The sequence below is a fragment of the Scylla paramamosain genome, chromosome 18 (genome assembly GCF_035594125.1).
Source record: "Scylla paramamosain isolate STU-SP2022 chromosome 18, ASM3559412v1, whole genome shotgun sequence".
Taxonomy (NCBI): domain Eukaryota; kingdom Metazoa; phylum Arthropoda; class Malacostraca; order Decapoda; family Portunidae; genus Scylla; species Scylla paramamosain.
Genome location: NC_087168.1, coordinates 11,977,730 through 11,994,045, shown reverse-complemented (window position 1 = coordinate 11,994,045; position 16,316 = coordinate 11,977,730). Strand labels below are relative to the sequence as shown.

At 34.6% G+C, this 16,316-nt stretch overlaps 1 protein-coding gene across 4 annotated transcripts; it reads left to right on the top strand.

The window, feature by feature from the left end:
• Nucleotides 1-2,172: 2,172 nt before the first annotated feature.
• On the top strand, nucleotides 2,173-16,161 carry LOC135109112 (synaptogyrin-like). Of its 4 annotated transcripts, none has more exons than XM_064020181.1 (5): nucleotides 2,173-2,510; nucleotides 9,683-9,917; nucleotides 11,930-12,063; nucleotides 12,193-12,373; nucleotides 12,744-16,161. In XM_064020181.1, the coding sequence occupies exons 1-5, from the start codon at nucleotides 2,409-2,411 to the stop codon at nucleotides 12,770-12,772; spliced, it is 681 nt and encodes a 226-aa protein (XP_063876251.1). In that variant the 5' UTR covers nucleotides 2,173-2,408; the 3' UTR covers nucleotides 12,773-16,161. The 4 variants fall into 4 exon arrangements, 3 of the variants coding, with proteins under 3 accessions (XP_063876251.1, XP_063876250.1, XP_063876252.1); XR_010272579.1 differs by having other exon boundaries at nucleotides 2,174-2,510; nucleotides 12,193-12,548; nucleotides 12,747-16,161; XM_064020182.1 differs by having other exon boundaries at nucleotides 2,175-2,510; nucleotides 12,747-16,161.
• Nucleotides 16,162-16,316: the final 155 nt, after the last annotated feature.

Genomic DNA, 16,316 nt, shown 5'->3' with positions numbered 1-16,316 from the left:
GACCTTAATAAACCGACAACACTATTATCGAGAGAAAATGCTAAAGGATCATATGTTAGAAATACCACCCCCCTAAAAAAATAAATAAATAAAATAAATAAATAATAATAAATGAATAAAAATAAATAAATAAATAAGAATAAATAATAATAATAATAATAATAATAATAATAATAATAATAATAATAATAATAATAATAATAATAATAATAATAATAAATAAAATATAAAATAAATAAATAAATAAGCAAAATCTAGTAAAGTAGCATCGGCATTGTTAAAGAAATTTCCTTAAAAAAACATTTGCATGTTCACAAATTTAAGTCAGGACAGGAATGACTGGAAAGAAAGAAAAATGTTCAGTGTCGGATATGTACGCGGATTTACAGATAAGAAGAGGAAATGGTGACGCAGCTGTAAGCTTTTTAAAGGCTTCACTGGAGGGAATAAATTATTATTATTAATGTTGTTTTTGTTGTTGTTGTTGTTGTTGTTGTTGTTGTTGTTTTGCTGTTGTTGTTGTTGTTTTGCTGTTGTTGCTGCTGTTGCTGTTGTTGTTGATGGTGTTGTTATTATCGTTATTATTACTATTATTACTATCATTATTATTATTATTATTATTATTATTGTTATTATCATAATAGCTTTTTTTTTCGTTACCTCTCCGGCAAGCTTTGCAATTTAACTCTCTGAAGAATCTTTACAAATCAATAAGAAAGAATAAACTTTCTAGAGATATCTGTTGTACACCAAGAGGAACCAACTCAGTATAGGAGTACATCATAAGGCTGCAAAACGTAACTCTCAAGCTTCCAGGATGTGGCGCCATGGAGAGTTCATCTAAACAGGCTCACAATACAATCACGTCACTAGCGACCCTCAGAATCCACGTGTCCACTTCCTGACAGGTTATTAGACCGTAATTTAGTGTGTGGTGCGTCATTGTCACGAAATCCGACATCAGCGCTTGCTTTTTAATTGCAATGTCAGCTCGAAAAACTGTGGTTTGTATCCCTAGACGTTAATTTCAGCGTCTCTTCTCGCTCCAGTAAGAGTTATTACTGTTTATAAGAATGTTGCATGATTCCAGTGATAATTTAGCATGGATTCTCCATCATCAATTAAAAAAACACCCATGTGAACGCAGCTAATCACCTCTGTGCTTTTTGAAAATAGTTCTGATGAAGACACAAAGGTCTCCAGAGTAGGAGCCTATGTACTATGAAGCAACTGTTTCTTCCTTACGGAGAAATCAAATCTATATGTACTCATGCTTAGAACACGACGAAGTTGCTACACACACAAATCCATCAGCCATTGTGTGTGATGGCGGAATTACCCTAGAGTGCAAAACAATTAGACCTTGGCTACAAGTATGTGTCTTTTTAACGACCATTTCAAAGTAGTAGATGAACTTTAACTGTACACTGCTGTCCGTTTTCTTCGTCCTGCTCTCGAGCTGTAGGCCTTAAAATTCAAACACTATAATGCTGCCTACTGCAGTACATTACGGAATCGAGTAATATCCGCAAACTGATATCGAATAAAGATGATTGAAACCTTTGTGAACATTCTTACGAGTATACTGTAGTTACAGCTAAGTAACACACACACACACACACACACACACACACACACACACACACACACACACACACACACACACACACACACACACACACACACGTCAATACCTAAAAGTAACATCTGCGTCTGAATAGCTGTTTCAAATGAACCGCGCTTAATTTAAGTTTAAGATTACTGCTATAAAACGTTATGTCTTTGTGCGATTTCAACTAAGAAAAATTCAGATTCACTGTCGGCAGGATTATTACTATAATTAATTCAACGTTTTAGATTCACAATTAAATGAGTTCATAATCACAGTAACAATGCAATCCTGTCATGTCCTGTCATGCAATAATTTGTTGACAATCTTTTTGATGTTTTATATATATATATATATATATATATATATATATATATATATATATATATATATATATATATATATATATATATATATATATATATATATATATATATATATACATATACTAGTAGTACACCAAAAACCATTATTTTGATGTCGATTATTGAAAGTCAACTATTACTTGCGTTTCTCTCTTGGCATGAACTGAAAATGTGTAATTGATTCAGGTGGTCGCGTTTGCGCACAGATGCGTCGTCTGCACGGGTTCCAGAAATATTATATACACCCCACCTTTCCTGAGCATTCATTGAAAAGTACGACACGTATAGTAATTCTATGAAACTGACATTATATGAATCGTCATCAGAAAGAAGTGAAGTGAAGGAATAAGCGCAAGAGAACGTTCACCGTTGCTTTTAGAAGGTGTCGGTGGTGGCGGGTGAGAGGCAAGTGAGAACAGAGTGAGAGCGGCAGGATGATGGAGGAGGGGGTGTACGGCGGTGGCAAAGCGGGGGCGCCTTTTGACCCGCTCACCTTTGTCCAGCGGCCTCAAGTGATCCTCAGGGCAGTGACATGGGTACGTAGTGGCCAGTGGTGCGAAATGCCACATGGATTTTGTTTACTTTTGGTCTTGGTGGATGCTTAGGCCCCTCCGATGCTGCGGCCAGGGTCTCTGTATTGATTTTTGAGGGTGGAGAGACTAGTAGTGGTTGATATTATATTATTTTTTTGATTTTGGTCGATGTTTATATTTGTATGTTGCCTGGGCTATGGTTTCTATGTTGGTATCGACGTGGAGAGAGAAATAGAGCTTGATAGTGATAGCTGGTTACTGGGTGAATATAGGAAAATAAGTGTTTCTGAGGTCTAGAGTGGATTATAATAGATATGCCGGGTTATATCAAAGGGGGAATTCCATATCTAGAAAGCCCCAAGATAGACTGGTAGAAGGGAAGGCAGTAGAAAATTTTCGTGTTATACAGCACTCCTCCGAACCACCCATCGATTTTAGGCTTGAAAGTGATAGTTCAGTGGTGGGAAAAGTTAGGTTGCTATAGAATGCTTACAGTGCCTAGTTGTAACGTAGGTAGCGTGTATGGTAATTGTCATGCGTCATGTAGGTGTGTGCGTCATGAGTCACGGTCTTGCCTGGCTGGACAGCCCAGTGCGTGGCCATTATCACGAGGTAGTTCTTCGTATCGATACAGGACACCCTCGGAAATTATCTTGTGTGAGTGTTACGCCATAAACATGTCTTCAGCGTTGGTAGTTGGACCTCAATTATATTATTTTCCTTATATTACATACGAAAAAAATAAAGCTATATGTAATAATAGAAGTGGAGCCTTTTTTCATGCACTTCTATAGTCATATTATTTCTCATATTATCAGTTAATTACTTAACAGGTGTAACATTTGTTACTATTATAATATACTGATACTTTAACTTTTCATAAACAGTTTTACTAAATATCATTGTTTAACTTGTGCTATAAGACTATAGTTAAAATTCATGTTTTCCCTTGTATCATCATGCAGAAAAGAAGGAAAAAAGTACATGTGTAAAATTTTCATATAGAATATACAAAGTTTTGTTCATGTTTGTAGTAATGATACTGATTCATTATTTTTAGTGATATATATATATATATATATATATATATATATATATATATATATATATATATATATATATATATATATATATAACCTGGTTTCCTGGTGTCCACACATACTAAGTATGTGTGGACACCAGGAAACCAGGTTATATATATATATATATATATATATATATATATATATATATATATATATATATATATATATATATATATATATATATATAACCTGGTTTCCTGGTGTCCACACATACTAATTCCTATCTTAACCTGCAGTACCTCAGTCAACCAGCAGAATAACTCCATTTCTTGACCTAAACCAGCCCAGTCTTTTCATTCACATTCCACCCTATACAGTTCTTATTCCTTAACCTAGGTATATCTTCTCAAAGTCCATTGTATGCACTTTTTCTATCCTACCTCTTGAACTGTTTTATTATCTTAAAAAAATTTTGCAGTGTGCTCCTGTGCTGGATCCACTTTGCTGGCACCTGTAGGCTCACACTAAGGGACTAGTCATGCACATCCCTTGTGTCCATTCCCATAAAATGCTACAAAATTGACATTTGGAGCATAATGATCATAAAGTGATGCCTTTAGTCCCAAAGGTTGCTTACTACTGTTAGTGTGTCAATAGCTTGACACCCAAGAAATCAAGTATTGAGTTTTTCCAGGCTCCTGTTTGATGCAGGAAGCCAAAAACCCTTGACCAGACAACTAGGTTGAAGTGTTTTGAGAGGCATCCCTGTTGCTGTCATGTTATTTAGATCTCAAGTAGTAATAGGAACTGTAAGATACGATAATTTATTCGTCAAGTTGTAATACAAAATGTAATACAAATGAAATTCATTTTGGCTTAAGAACTCCCTAGTAGTTGCTTATACATAACATTAAAAAGTAAATAAAATCAGTAAAACAATAAAACATTAAATCAGTAAAACAATAAAACATTAAGAAAAGAGTCATTACATGGGCTATCGTATACATGCAATATCGGGCTATTTCTGCCCTCATCATGAACCATCACATACAGTAACCATGAATACTTAAATCTAAAAATTATACTGATGATAGATGATTGAAAAGGAGAATGCTTTTAGATACAAATGACTTCCTATATCTGTCAGTACGCTGCATGGGCAGAGCTAACCTTCTACCAGATTTTAGATATGTGTAACAGTTATGTAACGGATGAGTGATATCTTTCATTATCCTGTCCACTTGTTTCATTGTACCTGTCTGATAGAGCTTATCTAATGATATGGTCTGTTCACCTAATTTTCCTGCCTTCTTCACAATCCTTCCCAGCTTATTTTTATCTTTACAGGTAAGCTTTCCATACCAGGCAGTGATCGAAAAGTTTAGGACTGGTTCCAACAATGATTTGTAGAATAGGCTAATGATCACTTTATCTACATGTAAGTTGCACAAAATACGTACAAAATGTAGTCTTTGGTTACATTTCCTTGACACCATATCTGTATTGACACTGCCCTTCAACTGGTCATCAATCATAAAGCCCAGATACTTATACTCTTTCTACGTTTTCTTCTCTAATTGTTAATAGGTCTGGTACATGTTTATTTTTAGTTCTGAAATCAAATATCATCTTAGTTTTCTTTACATTGAGCTCCAAAAAATTTTGTTTACTCCAATCAACAAATTTTTTAACCTGAGTTAAATATCCTTCATAATTATCATTTACAATTTTTCCTAAGATAACTGCATCATCAGCATATTTCACAATAGTACAGTCATCAATTCCACTTCTACAATCATCTGTGTACAAGGTGAAAAGAACAGGGGACAACACACAACCTTGTGGGGCTCCTGTGTTAGTTAATATCACATCAGACTTAACATTGTTTACATTGGTATACTGGGGTCTCTGGGATAAAAAGCTAAAAATCCATTTTAAGATATTTCTATTTACCAATACCAATGTCACTAAAGTGACATTGGTATTAGGAATGTCAGGAGAGTTTAGTGTACAACTTGAAAAATCCCTTATTCACAATGCTCAGAACTGGAATTTTCCATTTTGGAATACTTGTAGATCTTTACTTACAAGAGTTACATAATAAGTCATAAATCAGATATGTAAACATTTATCACCAAACATAACTTTGCATGTCTTAAAACAAGCTAATAATTTTAGCTGCCAGTTGTCAAAATAATTTACTAAATGGTCACTTTTGTAATTGAGTCAGATCATGCAATTTACTGAGCAGCATAGTAACAGGGAAAGCTATTTTCAAAACAAGAATTTAATATGTTAGAAGGATGTCTTTTTTTTTTTCCTTCATTGTCATTACTAAATACCAAGCAGCTCTATGGTGTAGTGTTTGGTTTGTCCTTGAAACTTTATGAACCCGATACTGGTTCATGCAAGTTTCTTGGTAGGAGAGATAATTCTTTTGGTTATCCTAAACAGTATCATATGACTTTGTGGCATCAGAACTCACTCAAATTTTCACAAATTTATATTGTAATGATAGATGCCATTTAAAAGTATGCACAGGTCTTGGATAAGAAACTCTCTGTAAGGATATCTTGAGAGGAAAGAATTATAAGTTTATCTCATCTCTGGTTTGTCAAAATTTGTTTATTGCAGTAAGTAAACCCCCTCATGCTGCAAGTTGTGTTGGTGGATGTAGACTACAAGTGTTTGTGTCAAGTTGAATCATGATCACCAAAAATAAATGCTATGAAAAACAACAAACAAGATTCATATAGCTTTTGTAAATATAATGGCAGCTGTTAAGTACCACTTTAAAACTTGATACCCTAATTGCCTGCCAGTTGCCTGTTAAATGCCAAAGGAGGTTGCAGTTAGGAATTCCATCTATATTTCTATAAAAGTGAAGTCAGACATTCTTATGAAGCTCTTGCACTATCTAAGGCTTGATAAAAATAACCAAACATGTACAAGGCTGTGTAGGCTGCAAGGACATTTGAGATCATTTTGTGTAGCCATGGCACATCACTTGTGAGTCCTATTTAAAGTTGATTTTTTTTTTTCCCATAAATGCAGATATTGTACCATCATTCATTGCTGAGTTGATCATGAAGTTTCAACTCTATGGAAAGATAAACTGGTTTCCACCATTACTGTCAATGCAATATGTAATTACCATGATGATTATTCAACCCCTTAAACATAGTGCACACACACACACACACACACTTGGTTTTTACAAAAAAGCTTGAAAATGAACCAATTATAGAATATTTGTGTCCAGTGGGAAAAAGTGATCATGTGAAGATGGAGATAGAGATCAAAGAAGAAGTGCCAAAATTCAATGAGGAATATAAAAATGAGAGAAAAAATTATGCTAAGGCAGACTTTACAGGGTTAAAGAAATTCTACGGAGAGCTTGATTGGAGTAATTTATTAAAAGGTATGGAGGTGCAGAAAAAATATGAAGTGTTTTTAAGCAAGTTTAGAGAAGGTGTTGAAAGATATGTGCCAAGATATAAGGTAAAAGAAAATAAAAAAGAGTGGTTTAATGCAAAGTGTGCAGAGGCAGAAAAGGAGAGGGCATGGAAAAAAATGAGGAAACAATGGAATGAGATAAATAGAGAAGAATACAGGACAGCTAGAAATGATTATGTTAAAATAAGAAGAGAAGAAGAAAGAAATTTTGAAAGAGATGTAGTTGGAAAGTGTAAAGAAGAACCCAAATTTTTCTATAGATATGTAAATGGAAAAATAAAGCATAGAGATACCATTACAAAGCTGAAGAAAATGGAGAAATTTATGAAACCACACAAGAGATGGCTGAGATACTGAATAAAAGCTTTAAGTCTGTATTTACAAGAGAAATTGTCTTTGCATCACTGGGAGATGAGGAACAACAGAAAGGAATAGAAAACATACAAGTGGAAAGAAAAGAAATTAAAAGACTACTGTAAGAGCTAGATACTAGGAAGGCGATGGGACCAGATGAAGTAAATGGATGGATATTGAAAGAATGTAGAGAGGAATTGGAAGAACCAATATGGGAGATAATTAACAGTTCTTTGAAGGAGGGAAAAGTATCAAAGGAATGGAAGAGAGCAAATATAGTACCGTTATACAAAGGAGGTAATAAAATGGAACCACTGAATTACAGACCAGTCTCACTCATGAGTATTGTAAGTAAACTCTGTGAAATAGTCATTAAAAACAGATGGGTGCAATATCTTGAACAAGAAAATATAATAACAGAAAAACAATTCGGTTTCAGGAAAGAGAGATCTTGCGTAACAAACTTACTGAGCTTTTATACAAGAGTAATAGATAAACTACAAGAGAAAGATGGTTGGGTTGATGCAGTCTATTTAGATCTGAAAAAAGCTTTTGATACAGTTCCACATAAAAGTCTCATATGGAAACTGGAACATCGAGGAGGGCTAAAAGGAAAAATACTTAAGTGGATGAAGGATTATCTCCAAGGTAGGGAAATGAGTACAGTAATCAGAGACAATAAATGAAGTTGGTGCAAAGTAACAAGCTGAGTACCACAAGGGTCTGTGTTGGCACCTATAATGTTTCAGGTCTATATAAATGATATGACGGTTGGTTTAAATAGCTACATTAACATGTTTGCAGATGATGCAAAATTGATGAAAGTAATAAAGAACCAAGAGGATTGTGAGGAACTACAGAGGGATATTGATAGAATTTATGAATGGAGTAAACGATGGAAATTAGAATTTAATATAAAGAAGTGCCATGTAATGGAGATGGGAAGAAGTAAAAGGAGACCTTCATGGGAGTATAAGATGGGAGGAATCACAATACCAAAGAGCAAAGAAGAAAAAGACTTGGGAGTAATAATTCAAGACACGCTATCACCAGAAAAACACATCAATGGAATGTTTGGCCCTACATATAATTTGCTAGCAAATATCAGGGTGGCATTTAATTACCTAGACAAAGAAATGATGAAGAAAATTATAACACACATGATACGCCCCAAACTGGAATACGCAGCAGTGGTATGGTCTCCACAAAAGAAGAAAGATATAAGGAAATTGGAAAGGATACAAAGAACAGCTACGAAAATGATACCTGAATTGGAAGACCTAAGTTACGAGGAAAGACTGGAAGAAATTGGATTACCAACACTGCAAGAAAGAAGGAAAAGAGGAGACCTGATAACAATGTACAAATTAATAAACAACATGGAGAAGATAGACAGAGATGACCTAGTTGTAAAAGTGGAGGAAGGAGATAGACGTACAAGGGGACATATGAAGAAATTAAAGAAGAGTCATTGTTTGGGAGATATTAAAAAATACAGCTTTCCGCATCGAACGGTTGAAATATGGAATAACTTAAAAGAAGAAGTGGTTGCGGCAAAGAGTGTGCACATGTTTAAAGAGAGATTTGATAAATTCAGGTATGGAGACAGGACTAATTGAGCTTTGGCTCGGATCCTGTACTATACAACTAGGTAAATACACACACACACACACACACACACACACAAAGTAAAACCTCCTTAAACTGAACTATATGGGATGAGGTGGCCAACGGTTTATCTTAAAGTTCAGTTTATTCAACAAAACATGTTTTTGGGTGGCTTCTATGTACATAAACATGTATGTTTATTGTTGTTTACAGCATATTTGTAACTCATTATAAGCCCAAAAATAAATATTTACAGCATATTTTGATATCACACACTGTACACAGCACACTAACTGGTCACTTAAGAGTTCACTTAACATTACACTACACACTTAGTGTTCACTTAAGAGCTGTACACAATTGTACACAACACGCTGGTCACATAAGAGCTAACATAACATTATGCACTGTACTACTAGTGTACTTTTGCTTGTCACTCAGAGTCCAAGTCAAAAATATTAGCTGGTGGCTCTGGTGTGATTGGAGATGGAGTAGAGCTGGGCAGACTGGCTGAAGAGGTTGATAAGGGCATTTGGGCTATCCGATACTCGGTGTATTCGGGTTTGGTTTAGGGAGATTTTACTGTATATATATATATATATATATATATATATATATATATATATATATATATATATATATATATATATATATAATTAATTAATTAATTAATTAATTTATTTATTTATATTTATTTATTTATTAATTAATTTATATTGTTTCCTTTTCCAGCTCTTTTCTGTCATCATCTTTGGCTGCATCTCATCACAAGGCTGGACCTTGAACAAAGAAGGAAAAGAAGAGTGCCTCTACAATGGAGATAGCAATGCCTGCAACTATGGGGTTGGAATCTCTGTCATTGCATTCTTGGCCTCCATTGGCTTTATTGCTGGGGAGTACTTCTTTGAACAGATGTCCTCAGTCAAGACAAGGAAGCGCTATGTTATGGCAGACATGGGTTTTTCAGGTGAGGTAATATGTAGGGATTGTTTATGAAAGTTGTGCTTAGAAGGATCTAGTAGTCTAGTTTATAACTTTACTGCCTGCATAGAATATTAGTGCTAGGGAAGGCACATAGAGGGTATAGAAAGGGGCCAAGGCAGCACAGATATACCAATTTATTAGGGATCTGCAATGCTTTTGCATGTTTTTTTGCTATGATAATTGTTCTATGCATGAAAATGTGATACTAATAATTCTGGTCTTGGATCTTGTTGATCATTATGGCATTATGGTTTAGAAAAGTGTTATATTTGTTTGGTATCTGCCTTATGAGCTTATTCCTAATCCTTTTCCCCTTCAGATCAGTTTCCCTGTTTTTAGAACTTGGGCATTTCACCAGGAACAAGGGCCAGCTAAGACTTGTAGACAAAATTCATGCCCTTTTTGTAAATTCCCACACAAGGGAGTAGTATCTACTTTTCCTGCCTTTATAAGCCTCAAGGGTCTCTATGAGAGACCCTTGATTTGAGCTGAGCATGTCAAATGTAAGAAAGTCTTGTGTGATGCTGCAGGGATAAAGTAATTTCACAGTCAGGCCCTGACTTGGAGATCTAGATATGACACTTGTACAGTGTTACCCTTAAGGATGAGTCCTCTCCCCACTTAGAGCCTGATATATAAGGGAATGTTGATGGGTGTGATTGTCAGTGTGAGTGTGTACCGCTCCTTGCCTTCACTACACTCCCTTCTTGTGGTATGTCGGCTTGGTGTATGCTTGTGGCTTGTATATCTTTAATTTTTTTGTGTTTTATATTTGAAGCATTGATTGGAATAGTCAGACAAGCTGGTTTTTAAAAACTACAGAAATTAATTTTGAAAATTTTCAAATTTAAACATAAATAACTTTATTAGTAACTAAGATATCTATCAACTTTATTTTTTTTTTCATTTAAAAGCTTAGCTCAAACCTAAAATGCCCCTCATGATGCATTTTAAATAATGGAATGTAAATTAGGATTAGTACCATATTAATATCTTTGATTTTAAGATTTTTTTTTTTTGGGGGGGGTGTAAAAATAGTATTAGCTATAACAGTTGATTTTTCATGTAGTAGTTGTAGTAGTAATAGTAGCTGATGTGATGATGCTGATAGTGATGGATCAACACTATTGCAGTGTCATCACAACATTATGTGAGACTCGTACTAGAGAAGCTGTCACTATGAGAAGCACATGCCATGTCATGCTTGCTATGAAAAGAGCTCACTTTGATGGCCTCAATTGCTTTTTACTTTAATGTGGGCCTACAAACTGGATGGCCCAGACATTGGGTCATCCACACACTTTCCGTCAGATAATATACTACAAATTTTTGCAATGTTTAACCTATATAAAATGTAAAAATTTAGTACTAGACAAATCACATAGCTATAAATTTGGTGAGATAAGGAAAATTAACATATGCCACCATTATTTCCAGCACCACTTTATGCCATGCTATCCAGCTCCTCTGTGCAATAAACCCAAGGAAAATCAAATGAAAGTTAAAATAGAAATGCAGCTAGTTTTTCATTAGTGTAAATAAAAGTAAAATTCATCAGTTATTTGTTATTAGAAATATTAAACATGAAGCATAGCAGGTGGCAGCTGTATCATCTCAGCACAAGGAGTGGTGGAAGTCTGACACCACTTGCATGCACAGCTCTTACCCATCCAGGAAAGGAGGCACTCAAAGCTCCATATATTTTGGAAGACTTTGGCCCATATTTACAGTTGTGTTTTCAGAGAAGTAACTTGTTCAGACGAAGGGGAAGAGTCAAAATAGTGCATACACTTAACTTAAGCTGGCAACTCTGCCCCCCCTGTATGGGTACTCATTTTCTAGACTAAATAATATATCTTAAAATAATGTCAGCAGTTAAATATGGTAATTATACGTGAAAAGAAAATGCGGAGAACTTGAGTGTAAGGGTACATTGATAACAATTCAAGTTGATTTTTATTTTTAATCCTCCGTCTCTTTTATTTTCTCTTTCAGCATTTTGGTCTTTCCTGTACTTTGTTGGATTTTGTTACTTGACCAACCAATGGAGCAAGTCTCCTGAAAGAGCATTTGGAACAAGCAACATGCAGGCAGCCATCACATTTAGCTTCTTTTCAATCTTTCCATGGGTAAGTTCATAGCAGAACATTAATGAAACTTCCAGAATTAACTGAGTTCTTTTTGCCTTCAAATATTTGTGATTTTCAAAATAAATATTGGACATATGGTTTTACTTAATAATTGCACGTATTTTTTAGGCTGGTGCTGCTTACCTTGCTTTTCTGAGGTACAAACAAGGATCAGATCAAGCTTTTGCCCCAAGCTATGAGGCTGAACCAAACACCACTGGGGGTTACAACAGTTACCCTGATGCCACAGACCCAGATGGAGGCTACTCTCAGCCCCCATTTAGTGGACAGCCTTCCCAGCCTCAGTCAGGTACTGGAACTGCTACTGTGGATTTTGGCTACCAGTCACAGTCTCAGGCATGAAGTTCTTGAAGACAAATCTAAGGGTTCTTCTGGAGAATATCACCATTCTTCAAATGTTTTGTAAAAATTATCAGTTGTATTGGAAAAATGCAAGTGTGTGGAGTTGGTCAGTGTTTCTTTAGGTAATTTCTTTTCATTTATTACCTATCATTTATGAAATAATAGTTTTGTAAGGTGCTGTAGTTGCTCCTTGATATTATAGATGTAAATGAAACCGACATAATTGACCGTGATGTATGTATAGTAGCTATGACTGCCTGAACTGATCTCTGTGGTATGCTTAGTACACCTCCTAGTAAACTGCCTCTTGTTGCCAGCAGGTATGCAGCAGCAGCTCCCTTATTAAGCCACATGTGTTTTTGGAGGCTCAGCTAGTCATGGCCACTAGTCGGCACTGCTCAGCTGGATAGCACCAAAGCTCCTGCCGCTGCTAACCACCAAGTATTACCTGCATCCACCTGGTTTTCAGGAAGGTTGGGTCATCCTTGGAATCTCTAGTCAGGGGAAAGTTATCCCTTGCAGTGTTGAATGAAACAGACTTTAGGATTAATGATGCCCTAGATAGGTGAAGTTCCTGGTTAGCAAAGAGCAGGGCAAGGGCTCCTATTGCTGTTTGTGGAAAACCTCATGAAATGATTTCTGTTTCTTTTGAGGTCAGAATGCGTATTGTATTACCTCAGAGGATGTTTCATAAATTCTCAACTTCTTGGCCACTATAGTAGGCAGCTATGGAAGAATAATTTATAGAAGTGAGACAGGAGTCCTTGCAGAACGAATCAAGTAATGTTTATTGTGGAAATAAAACTTGGGTAAAGTGTACACATACTTTACATCAACCATGTTATGTACAGTTGTGGTAGTATGTGTAGAACAGTGTTATTTCCCTCATAGATATCTTCATAGAATTACAATTACACACTTCACCTGTGTTAGGTATGTCTCACTTAACCAGCTCATTTTGTAGCAAGTATAAAGATTTTGTTTTAGTATGACATAATTATTGCTCTATAGAATATGCCTTTTTGCTGAATTTTCCACAGTTTTGAATATTGTATTTCATGGTATATGTATATTATTTCACCAATATGGAAAATTAGGATACAGTAATAAAACCTATTTTTTATTTAATTATTTTTGTATTTCTTTAAGTTAAGATGGAAAATCTTGTATCCTTGAGCTCTAAGTGAAGTACTGTACCCCAACAAATGAATCTCCAATTAAAAATTAAGCCCCACATTCATGTGTTCAGGTGGATAGCTCTAGTTATAATAGTAAGATACAAATGTTCGTATCCTTCAACAATAAGCCTATTTTCTTTACTAATGTGCCAATAATATGCAATAATTAATCGATACTGAACAATTATATGTGAAACACTAAAAAATTAAACTGTATACAGGAGTTCAGCCTGTACTTTATTGTATTAAATGTTAAAAGCGTGATGTGCTGTTGCAGAAATGCAGAAAAAAGAAAATTTGTTAGCATGCAATTAGAGCTGCTAGCAAAGTAGACTAGTGGATTAAAAATCATTTACTCCATGTATAACACTTAAATTGACAATTCAAGATATGGAATACCTATTTTTATGTGCATATGTTTTCAACACTATTATTAAGTGATTGAGGAAATTAGCATTTTCCTAGCAAGCATGGCCTGCATTGGTATATTACTGCAAGTATGATGTGAAGTTTTGTCTCGTGCATCTTAGTCGCAAATATTTAAAGAAAGTATACTTGCTTAATTTTTTTTTTTTTTTTTGATATTAATTAGAGAAAGTTTTACAAATCTGACATCCCAATTCTTTTCAATAAAGCAATTAGGAATTAGGAATTTTGGTGTAGCATCAATAGTAATAGAGCAACTGCACAGCTACAGTTCATGAGATCTAATCGGACTCTGGCTGTGGGTAATACTTTAGCAGGTGAAACTTATAAAAAGACAGGTGAAAAGTAATGAAGATCCTTTACTACCTATGACAACTGGTGAGATAACTAATCTTCAATGAAAGAAATCAATCAAACAAGTTACAGCCAAAGAAGAAGGCACTAACAACGAAGCTAATTTTCTTAAAAGAAACAAGGTACTTAAATTGTGGATTGTATTTTCAAGTGCTAAACAAAAACTTGATTTGTCTACACAAGTTTTTCAAGTCTTCAAGTTGTGGCACAGGATTCTCACACCTCAATCCTGGAGGTTCTTTGGTATGTGTTGATTAGAAAACTGAATAACACAATGTACATTTAATATATTTCTTGTAAATAATGAAAATGCTAATTATTATTGTTAATGTACTTCCCATATGACAAAAACTATATATTTTAGATGCAGGTTATTTTTATTATACTGAGAATTATTTTTACTATTCTTGAAGTAGACATATCATGTGTATTGTACTATAAATGATGTTCTGAAGCTCCTGATAAGATTGCCTAGCTGGTAGTGCAATCATGAATTGTATGCCTTCCTAAATCCACAGTGACAGGTTCTGATGTGACACCAAAGGGAAGAAGAATTCCTATGAAGTACGTACTAATAGTTCACTGCCTACACCAGTACTAACACGTTTCTCTGGGAGAAAGAAAATTATTGTACTTTTATTTGGTACAATTTCATGCATTCATTTTCTGTTGGCGAGAATGATTTTCTGTAAATGTTGTAACTATGTGAGGAAGGGCACATTAGCCTGGTTCATGTTATGTAATCATATCTAGTTATTGGTGTATAAATGTATGTAAGATTACTCAATTATCGGAGGTCATAAGTGTAGAAGAAATTGAAAACTAAAGGTATTTCTCATTATGCAGGTTTGAATCATTAGGTGAGGAAGTTATTGATACAATTGACTAATACTGACTTCAAAAAATCTATCAGGCAAAATATGACACAGGACAGAAACTGCTATGCTGTTAAGAAAAAAAATAAATAAAAAATAAATAAATAGTTTTAGGGGGTGTCAACCTGCATAAATGATCTCTGATGTTAAGTGTATAGTGAACATTCAGTGATGTAGATATTATTGCCAGGCTAGGTGAGGATATCTGGACATGTTAATGGGTCACCATTCAAGGAATATCTAAAATTGGAATTTGATGCTTCATGCAAAAATTTCAATATATGAGGACCTAGTACTTGCATGTGTATATACTATACATATATATATAAATATAAATATGAATGTATGTCTAGGGCACTTCCTGTTTCATCATCTTCAACCAGCTGTACTTCATGTGAGTAATGAAATAGTTCATGAAGGGTCAATAATTTGTAAATAGGGGCATTCCTTGACTGATTATTCCCATAATTGTTGCTGTTAAGTACCATACATTCCACATATCTGGAATTCAATTTAGTTGATGCTTCACAATATGTTGTCTAATTCTTAATTTTGTCTTGTATACAAATTGCAATTCTGTATTTAAGTTATGAATGATGGTGTAATGATGAAAACGATATACTCAGTTTACAATCAAAATTGTGGTCAGGGTTTCTCACATTTAGTTTACATATGGTTGTGATCATAAGAATACTTTGTCTATGAATAGCTTGCTCTGTATTTGTCTTTAAAATTAACAAAAATCTTGTAATCAGAAAGCTTTTGCTGAAATTTTCCTTATTGGATTAGGAGAGAACAAGAACTTTTCTGTTATAGTGTTTGGTTTTGAATTTTTGCTCTTGTCTTGCCTTTGATCTATAATGGAATGTATTGTAATGCACATAATATAAGAAAAGTGCTTATATAATCTTTAATTCCCACAGCTAGTTTATAAATATTATTAAAGATGGAATCCTGTCCAATTCTAGGATGCAACTAGCAGTGTGCTGGTTAATGGCAACCATACTTAATTTGTGTTATGGTGATCACTATGGCCTGACTGTAAAGATGTGATGAA

What these genes read in the sequence shown, in the direction of transcription:
- LOC135109112 (XM_064020180.1), top strand. Translation starts at nt 2,409, where the DNA reads ATGATGGAGGAGGGGGTGTACGGCGGTGGCAAAGCGGGGGCGCCTTTT. An exon ending in TCCTCAGGGCAGTGACATGG is followed by an intron (nt 2,511 to 9,682) that starts GTACGTAGTGGC and finishes TTCCTTTTCCAG; the next exon opens with CTCTTTTCTGTCATCATCTT. An exon ending in TCTTTTCAATCTTTCCATGG is followed by an intron (nt 12,064 to 12,192) that starts GTAAGTTCATAG and finishes CGTATTTTTTAG; the next exon opens with GCTGGTGCTGCTTACCTTGC.